The 10,104-nt window shown below is 36.6% G+C and overlaps 1 protein-coding gene across 1 annotated transcript in view; it reads right to left on the minus strand.

The window, feature by feature from the left end:
- LOC148674707 (metabotropic glutamate receptor 1-like) overlaps positions 1-9,722 on the minus strand; it is a 90,468-nt gene extending 80,746 nt beyond the window's left edge. Inside the window, exons 1-2 of the mRNA XM_088625172.1 lie at positions 9,570-9,722; positions 7,268-8,132 (exon numbers count right to left, since the gene is read on the minus strand). Of these exons, the coding sequence (XP_088481298.1) occupies positions 7,268-7,979 (712 nt within the window). The 5' untranslated portion in view covers positions 7,980-8,132; positions 9,570-9,722. The remainder of the gene's footprint in view (positions 1-7,267; positions 8,133-9,569) is intronic.
- Between the last annotated feature and the right edge of the window lie 382 nt (positions 9,723-10,104).

Raw genomic sequence — 10,104 nt, forward strand, 5'->3', positions numbered from 1 at the left:
AAAACCATTATTTAGTTAAAAGCATGATATGCAAAATCGGCCATTGTGTCATTGTATGACAGCTGTCTTCCTGTCACAAATGATGCTTAGATCTGCATATCCAGGCAGCTCTTTTTGAACCATAAATGACTACAAGAATGTTTTAATTAGTTTTAGCTTTGAAAAGTTTTCTCCACAAAGGCTACAACTGAGCAGAATATAATTACAATACTTAATGACATCTCACTTGGAGAAACAGGAGCAGGTGTACCAGTTCAAAATCAAACCCAGGAGGCAGTAGATCTGGGTCTCATGATGCGACGGCAGTTATTGTGCGCCAGAACGCTCACCACACATCAGCTAGCAGGGGGGAGGAGAGCAAATGATGCCAATTCATAGATGAGGATTATTAGGAGGCCATGATTGGTACGGGCCAATAGGAAATTTTGGCCAGGACGCTGGGATTATACCCCTTCTCTTTTCAAGAAACACCCTGGGATTTTTAATGACCACAGAGAGTCAGGACCTCAGCTTTACATCTCATCCAAAGGACGGTGCCTGTTTACAGTATAGTGTCCCCGTCACTATAGTGGGGCATTAGGACCCACATGGACCACAGGGAGAGATCCCCCTGCTGGCCCCACTAACACCTCTTCCAGCAGCAACTTTAGTTTTTCCCCAGGAGGTCTCTCATCCAGGTACTGACCAGGCTCACACCTGCTTAGCTTTAGTGGGCTGCCAGTTGTGAATTGCAGAGTGATATGGCTGCTGGCTCCTGGTTGTTATCCTATGTGTCATTACTACAAGTGCAACATTTAGGTTTTCCTAACCTATTGATTATTTTACTCAGGAGAAGTCATCAAAAATTCCTTACATTGTGTTTATAAAGAACATTTTTATGTTTAATCAAGCAGGTTTAAAATAGTCAAGCAAAGTTCCACAGAGATATGTAGGCTTTTAAATGAAAATATCATTATGGAATGTTATCGCTCATTATTAAGAAAATATTTTGTTAGGTTAACTATATTTTCACAAAACTGACAGTTGTACATGGCATATACCATTGGGAACTGACGTAGACCAACCTGGCAGTATACTGTCACATTGTCTGAGCCCATACCTTTCATGATGCACTCAATCAGGACACGCACAAACTGTCACATGCAGGGTAAATGACAGAAACATTCTTATGACTGGTGTCAGATATTACCAAGAGGAACAAGCATATACAGAATATAACTTCTATGAGTCATACAGTATGTAATGGAATTCAGTGTCTTGCCACTCTGTCCTGCCTGTACAGTATGTAATATTGGCATCAGCTATTGGTTCCCCTAATTACAATTTCAAATACTCTGTTGAAATGTTTCAATGTTTGATCTATGCTGCCCATACTTAACAAGTGTTTATATTCATTCAATCTCCCAGTAAATAACTATTTATGACATCAACTGTTTCTTTGCCACTTTGAAATAGCAGATTCACTTTGCTGGTTGATGTCTGAGATCACCCTTACAGCTTAACAGAAATACGATAGCATCTCTCTGACAAGACTCCACTAATCCAAAAGTACAGTTACACATTTATGGTTTGTAAATCTCCAGGACTCAATAATCTCATCACATGATCGGCATTCATACTGTACTGAGTTCAGCATGACACCATACCAAGTCCATGGTGGCAGTATGATAAATAAAATAGATGAGTAGTGTACACAGAATTTATATAAAATTTGACTTATGTATTTCTTCTATTTAGTTTTGTAAATATTATGTACAACAGTCTAGTATACTGTACAGAGTATATAAGGATTCTCAGTTAACAATTCTACATTTTTCTTTTTGACAGCATACTGACAGCAAGAATGTGAACCAACTATGAACCGCTGTAAACAGACTAATTCTGACTGTCGTCTTGAACTGACAAACTGTATATAGTTCTAACTGAATACTGACCTTGGATTGTGATTGGTGAAATATAGGTTCATGGACACAAATACAAAAAAAGCTTGCTACCTATGATATACAGTACATGAGGATTATTTTGTGTATCTTCAGATTTGTTGTGAAGGGGTAGTCAGATAGAGGAAACTGTGGAGGTTGGCTATTTGTTATTTCTTTTGCACATCTGCCCACATTGACTGAATAAAAAGTAATCTCTTTATAAATTGGATGTGTATGAGGGCAATTTTTAGAGATACTAATTCACCTCTACCGTTTGTTATTTTTGTGGTTTAATAATAAAGTTTGTGATAGCTGTTCATTATAGCTGTTTCACTTATTTATTGACTGCAAACACAACAATTCTGAGGGTTGATTATCTAAACTCTATTATGCCTCTTGCCTCAGTATTCAGTGCTTTCATAAATAATTCAGAAAATTCAAAGATGTAAAGAACAGGATTGTAGGCCTATTCATTTTATAATTACATGCATTGAATTATTTTAATTTAGACCCATTTAGGTAGGCAAATCATTTTTCAAAAGGATTTGATACTTTAGTTTTCAGAGCAAGAATCAATCATGACATTCAATATAAAAAATGTATAAAATGTAATTAAAGACACGATACATAAATAATCAGTAAACTTATTTGATTGCCAAATTTGATTTGATTAATTGTATTTGCCTCCTTAATTCAAGTCTTATCTTCATAAAAATTTCATTTCATGGAAAATGTTCTCGTGGAAGCATTTGCATTAAAACCAGGAATAGTAAGCACTTTACTCAAAAGTAAAGTAAGAGTACAGAACAAGCTACTCAGACACACTGCTGAAGTTGATACTCTGGCTTGTTTCAAGAAATGGCTGTATGGGAACCTCAGATCAATTAGCTGAATGGCCTCCACTTGTTTCTTACTGTTCTTATTTGCTAAATGAAATGGTGACCCAGCATCTGTTTTACATAATTTATTGGATGCTGTATTATAAACATTATTGCTGAAAAGCTATTAATCAGAGAATCACATTAGAAAATATAGTAAATTATAACTGAATACAGTATATTTAATCGCAAATAAAGCCCTATTCCAAACTTGAATCAAATATGGCCAGCAGCCATATCACCCTGCAACTCACAACTGGCAACCCACTGAAGCTAAGCAGGTGTGAGCCTGGTCAGTACCTGGATGGGAGACCTCCTGGGGAAAACTATGGTTGCTGCTGGAAGAGGTGTTAGTGGGACTAGCAGGGGGTGCTCACCCTGTGGTCCATGTGGGTCCTAATGCCCCTGTATAGTGATGGGGACACTATACTGTAAACAGGCACTGTCCTTCAGATGAGACATAAAACCGAGGTCCTGTCTCTCTGGGGTCATAAAAAATCCCAAGGGGTTTCTCGAAAAGAGTAGGGGTGGCCCTTACCAATCATGGCCTTCTAATAATCCCCATCTATGAATTTTCTTCATTACTCTGCTCTCCTCCCCACTGATACCTGATGTGTGGTGAGCGTTCTGGTGCACTATGGCTGCCGTCACATCATCCAGGTGGATCCATTGGTGGTGGTGGAGGGGAGTCCCCATTACCTGTAAAGCGCTTTGAGTGGAGTGTCCAGAAAAGCGCTATATAAGTGTAAGCAATTATTATTTCCCCATCTATGATATTTGTACCTCATATTTAAAGAATAAAATATTACATTGATGTTATTTCATGATATTCCATTGAACATATGAAACATCTCTGCCACATGTGTTAGAAGAATTTGTTGTTCAGTAATGACAAATGTAATGACAGACTTCAGAAAACACTTGAGAAGCTGGGGGTATAATTGAATTGTGCTGTAGTTCTACACAAATATCAGGATAATGTTAGCTGGAAAACCTGGAGAGTTTAACAATAATGGTGGGTGGTCAGCATGGAGAAGCCACCCCTGGAATTAGGGGGTTATACTTGATCTTCTCCTGTCTTTTAAACCCCATGTGAAACAAAATTGATTAAGACCTCTTTTTATCTTGATTTCTGCAACTGTTTGCTCTTTGGGCTCCCTAACACTCTACTTAGTAAGTTGCAATACAGTATGTCCAAAACTCTGCAGCTAGGCTATTTACTCACACTAGACCCTGGGAACACATTACTCCTACTCTCACATCTCTTCATTGGTTGCCTATAAAGGCACCTAATCAATATAAGATCAGATCCTGTACATTTCTGATCTCCTCCATGTTTACACTCCTTCCCATAGGCTCCCATCAGTTGAGGTCCTTTGCTCATTGCACCAAGGACTAAGTCTCAAGACTGTTGGTGACTGCGTTTTTTCTATCACTATTATGGAATTCCCTACTGGTGTCTCTCCGTGAGACAAATTCTTTGATTGTTTTTAAATCTAAGCTTAAAACACTTCTTTTACTGGGGCCTAGTTTTTTATTCTGTTCATTCTTATAGTTTTTTTTATATATATTTACTTTCTATTGTATTTTTTACCATTATATACAGCATACTTGGGTTTGGAAAGGTGTTTTATAAATAAAAGTTATTATTGTTACAATACATTTGAAACATCACATAAGCATTACATTTGAAACTACAGTATTTAGTGGTGCAGAGTCACTATCATTGTCAAATGCTGAAGGCTTGTTATATCAGGCTCATTTTTAAAATTATGACAAAATATCATGAATAATTTGATAATTACTGTGCACTACACTTAATGTATGATAATGGAAGATAGAATATTTAAACAACAGCTTATCTCAGGGGGATTCCTAACCCCCTAGGGCTTTGATCTCATGTTAACAGTCACCTGGAGCACTTTCTGCAACATGAATCAAACAAGAACAGCTAAGCAACCACGGGTTTGCTGTGGCAGTGATGGATGGGGGAAGGCGGAATGGCATTTTAAAACAGTGATCTCTAATGGAATGTTCGTCAATTTATTACTCTTTTTTAAATCAAGATGGATTAGTCATCTGCAAAATCTACAGTCCTACAGCCACAAGACATCCTTTGTAATGTCTCACTGAATCCTTCTTCTGCTAGGCTTAAAGAGGACTCCTGAGAGCTCATTTTATATGAGGCATAAAAACATAGACATGTGACAAGCAGGGATTGGATGTGTATCACCAGCCTTGTGCTTCCACATTCAGCACTCTAAATGCAAGGAAACATAAGCCTGGCTCTTTTCTGCATGAAGTTGCCATGTCTGTTTATCATTCACTACCACCTGCTAGGAATCAGCTTCAATACCACACAAGCTTTTCCATCTCACAGATTCCGTCATTGCTGTGTGTTTCCCGATTTCTCAGTACTTCCTAAATTAAAACTGGAAATACAGTGGGATACAGTGAAAATAGTCGAGTCATCTGAAAAGGAAAATACAATACAACCCAATACAAGTAGATTCAAGAAGGCAAACTGGTTCTGGGGAGTTCGTTTTGCAAACATACAGTACATCTAGGATACATCTGGGCTTCAGTACTCAAACCAGAAAACAACTATCAGTTGTATTAAATGATATACTGGCCTTTTGTATGTGTCTGCTTGTCTAAGCCTGAAGACGGTTTCATATTTTAAGGATTGTGATAAAGCAAGATAACTAATTAATATTTATACTCATAATTTATGATCACTGAATAAGGAGAAAAATTACCAGGTAACTCCTTGTAACACCTAAGAAGAAATACCCAACTAAGTTACCATGTGTGGTCAGAGCCAGCAGTTGCAATGAATTATTAATGAATTATAGGTATGAATATGAATTAGGTATTGTCCAAATCCAATGCTGTGAAAGTTACAACCCCATATGTTTATTCATGAATACATGAGTTTTTACAGTTTAAGAAGGACTTTGATCTGGAATTTTAATCATTTAAATCTTGTATAAAGCATAAAAACATCCTTATCTTTTTCATTCATTTATTTGTAAGATGTAGTTCCTCCTAGTCTAGAAATATATATTTTAGGTATTATTTTCTATATTTTTTCTAGATAAAATATATTTATCCTTCTACATGTAAGTACATAGATGAAAGTATAGAAGTTAAAACAGAAATTCAATGCTTCAAAAAAACAACATGTTGTATATGTACAACATGAAAGTACATGTTGAACTACAACTATGTCCCAAACTTTCTAATAGATTTTGATTATATAATTATAATAATTATATAATACTTAATAATATAATGCTTTAGAAAGCTAAATAATTTAACAACAAAATCAGTTGAAGGATTAACATAAAACTTAAATATAAATATACCATTGCTTCAATGTTTTATAAGACTTTCAACTACTATATACAATCTGCACAAACATAAATAGGATAAACTTGAAGGGAAAACAATAAAAATGGTTGTGGCCAACATCTATATTCTATGTATAGATGAGTATGACTACATTGGATTAAAAGACATGCATACACTTATACAGTAGTGTTTGTAATCATAACAAGACGTGTTATTGCAATGAAAAACATTCTCAGCAAAACATTTCCATTCACAATTTATTTTCTGAAGGTTAGAAAATGTTCATTTTCATGAGACCATCAATTTATTATGAATGTGAGTATTAATGATCTTTTCATCCATTCAGTCACAGTGCTACAGGAGACAGAACTGTGTCCTGAATCTATACCCATTTATACCCCGAATCTATATTACTATTAATTTTAGAAATTGTTGTTACGAGATGTATGCAAGCAACACAACCCATTTTTAACCTGCACCCACCCACTCCACTCAAACACGGAGAATTCAGGGTTTAAATATTTTTTTTAAATAAAGAAAACAGCATCTGTACACAAAGAGCATTTAAAGTAATATAACAGGTCATTTCTGAGGGAAAAAAAGTATTAAACAGTTTTGTGATTTGTCAGTTTTACATGTATAAAAATATAATTATTCGATTTACTAATAATTTACTGAGTTAAAAAAAACCTTTAAAAAGTTCTAATTCGTATTTAGTATTAAAAGAAACAAAATATAATGGAGTGCAAGCGTTCTTGTTAGATGTACATGTACATGACCATTTGTCAGGATGTAGACTGAATCAGGACAAAGACATATGGAAGGTTGCTTTTCAGACTGCTAATCTGGGAGCAGAGAACCCAAAACACCTACTGGTCTTGGTAATTTACAGAATCCCCCCAGAGTCCACAGAGCTGAAAGTGCAATTCTTTTTTTGAAAGACTGTTTTCTACCACAGTGACCTTTCAACGGCAAAGTATAAAAAAGGACACAGCATTGAAATAGCACCACTTAGTGGAAGAACGGCGTTTGGCCGACTGCTGCAGATAATACTAGTCCCTAGGCTGTCTTTTTGCCACACTAATCATAGCCGTGTAAATAATTAACCCTTACCTTCTGTGTGAACAGCCGACACATATGTCCAGTTGTAGCGTTTGACTATGTCCAACAGGGCTCTAGCTTGAAGAATATCGGACGGCACCACTCGTAGAAAATACTTGAAGAGCGTTTTGTCACTTAGGTCAATACTGGTAGCAGAGTATGCTATCTGGGGGATGTTGAATAGCTGCAACAAATTTTGCACTTGTATAGCCACCGAACTTGAGCCCGGTCCAATGACACCAGCGATTGGTTTCTTCGTTCTTGGGGGAAGATTAGAAGGTATCCCATCAATGCACCATCTGGATCCGTCTTTGTCATCCCTTATTGAAATCAGCGAATCCCTTATGAATTCGATACTTTGTTCCAGAGCCACAGATGAGTGCCAGCACGAGTCCCTGATTTCGCAGCCCAGAGTAATATTTGGTAAAAGAGTAGGGTCTGAGTTGATTCTGTCCAAGGTGTGAAACATCGCCTCCACCCTTTGAATGCCGTACTGTTCCCTCACTTCTCCACATTTTCTCTCTGGGACATTTTCAGCCGGGGGTTGGTGATGGACAGAAAAAAGAGCCCCAATAACTATATCCCCGTCCATTCTGGCAACAGAGCGAGAGGAAGATATCGTCGCCAGTGATCTTTCATATACGGTATTAGAAAGGACAAATGTTTCAAATAATATCGTCGGGAAAAACAAAAACCCGATCAAATTCATTTCGAAGTGTGTCATGATCCAATCACGCCAACAGTTCCAACGGTAAAATCATATCCGTTTCTTGCAGATGAAAATGATTCTTGACTGTTTTTCAGTGTATCCAAGTTTTATGACGGAGCCAAAGGGAACAAACATTGTTTCTTAAATTGACCCAGAAAGGGAGAATACCTGGAAAACAAAATGTATTTATTCAAGTTTAATCACAGCAATGGTAATATTAATGTTAATATAATAATGTGTGCAATACATTTAAAATTTATATTACTATTTTTAAATTGCTAAAGTGATTTTTTTTAAACAAAATGCCAGCACCCTGTCCACGGTCCTAAAGGATTTGTGCCTTCTAAAAGTATACTCTAAAGGCACATGTTTTGCACAACAGAATGAATGCAGTCCATTCTAACCGCTAATAAGCTGTGCAGTGCTGAACAAACGCCCCACACCTTTGTTTTCATTGCCGAAAGTACTTGAAAGCAATTGATAATATATATTCTGCTTGTTTTGACGGTGCCAAATCCAGAAATTTTTAACAAAAACGGGCCAACGCTAAATAAAAAAATACCCTGTTATGAAAAACATAAGCACAGATGAATGAAATTCGATTATATACTGTATGCAATAATATTATGCAGCTTTGGGCTAATCAAATTCACGATAGATCAGGGAACATAGTTCGTTTCCAAGAAGAAAAAAATATTAAATGGGTAAAGGAAAAAAAATAGATATTGAACGCAAAAATACAGGTCAGGTTGTGTAAATATATTATTTATATCACCATTCTGGTTATTTCACCGAGTGTATCTCGGGAAGTTTCCATATTTTATTAAAGATCGCATAGTTCTCTCACTCACTTGAGAAAATTCGGTTATCGAGAAACGTTGTTTCAGCACGTTGGACAGAGCTGCACTTCTTCACTGGTTATCCGCTTGCCTCGTGTAGCTCAGACGTCTTTTTGAAGATATGTGCAACAAACAAATGTACTTGGATGCATTTTATGTCGGTGAAGTCTTCCATTCTTGACTTGCTAAGCTTTGCCTTACGCTGCACACACGCACATCGAATACTTTTCACGCATTTGTGTCAAGGTACAGTCTTTTTTCGCAAAAACATCATTTTAATATGGCTTATCTAAACGTAAGAAAAATGAAATGAATTAGGGATTTATCTGTGGAAAGTAATGATTGTAGAGGTTGAAAAATATAATACTGTATTTGTATATAATAATTGGCTACGGGTGCTACCATTACCAACAAGTAAACGTCGTTATTTTTGGAAATGTCAAGTCTAAAGAGTTTATTTTAAACCTTTCAAAAATGACGATTCCTCACACGTGTGCACTGCAGTTAAATCACGTTCGTTTTTTGCAGGAATCATTTTTGCTCTATTTCATAAGGATGCCATTGTCATTTACAAACCAACTTCAATTTTATCTGATGAGAGATAACACTCAAGAAAAATACGAAAGGAAATCTGAGAAGCAGTATTCTTTTTCATTCATATTTGTTTTCGCCTTGCACCTTGTCAAGTGCATGAAAAATACATATCTGTAAGCAGGATATTGAAAGAACAACTTTAAATGCATTTGACAGAATAACTTAGACATACCTTAATCCGTGAAACAATGTGTGTCTCTTCGTCTTCCTTCTCAACCACGCAGTCCTTGGCTGTTACTTGAGTTTCTACAGTATGTTTTTTTTTTAAGTATGAAGGCGAGCGCCCCCATTCAGTCAATAATTTACTGCATCAGGAAACCGGGTCACACAATCTGCAGTGCTTGCCCGTTACAGAAAGGAAGGACATATAGAAAAAAATAAATATATAAATGAAGTCGACAGTCTACCACAAGCACATATGAACATAAGAAATGTTACAAACGAGAGGAGGCGATTCGGCCCTTCTAGTCTTTTTGGTGTTAGTAGCCAACTGAACCATGGATCTCATCCAGGGCACATAGCAGAGTAGCTTGTTCCCTACTCCTACAACCTTTCGAATAGGTGCCTCCTGTGCTCGGTTTTAAATGCACTTCCATGTGGCCTCCAGTAAATAGCACACAGTTTTTGAGATGTGGAAAATCTACTAAACAAATATTTTATATAGCACCTTTTAAATGCCGTAGCACGTCACCCAAAGTAAAAAATAA

The sequence above is a fragment of the Lepisosteus platostomus genome, chromosome 3 (genome assembly GCF_059453375.1).
Source record: "Lepisosteus platostomus isolate fLepPlt1 chromosome 3, fLepPlt1.hap1, whole genome shotgun sequence".
Classification (NCBI taxonomy): Eukaryota; Metazoa; Chordata; class Actinopteri; order Semionotiformes; family Lepisosteidae; genus Lepisosteus; species Lepisosteus platostomus.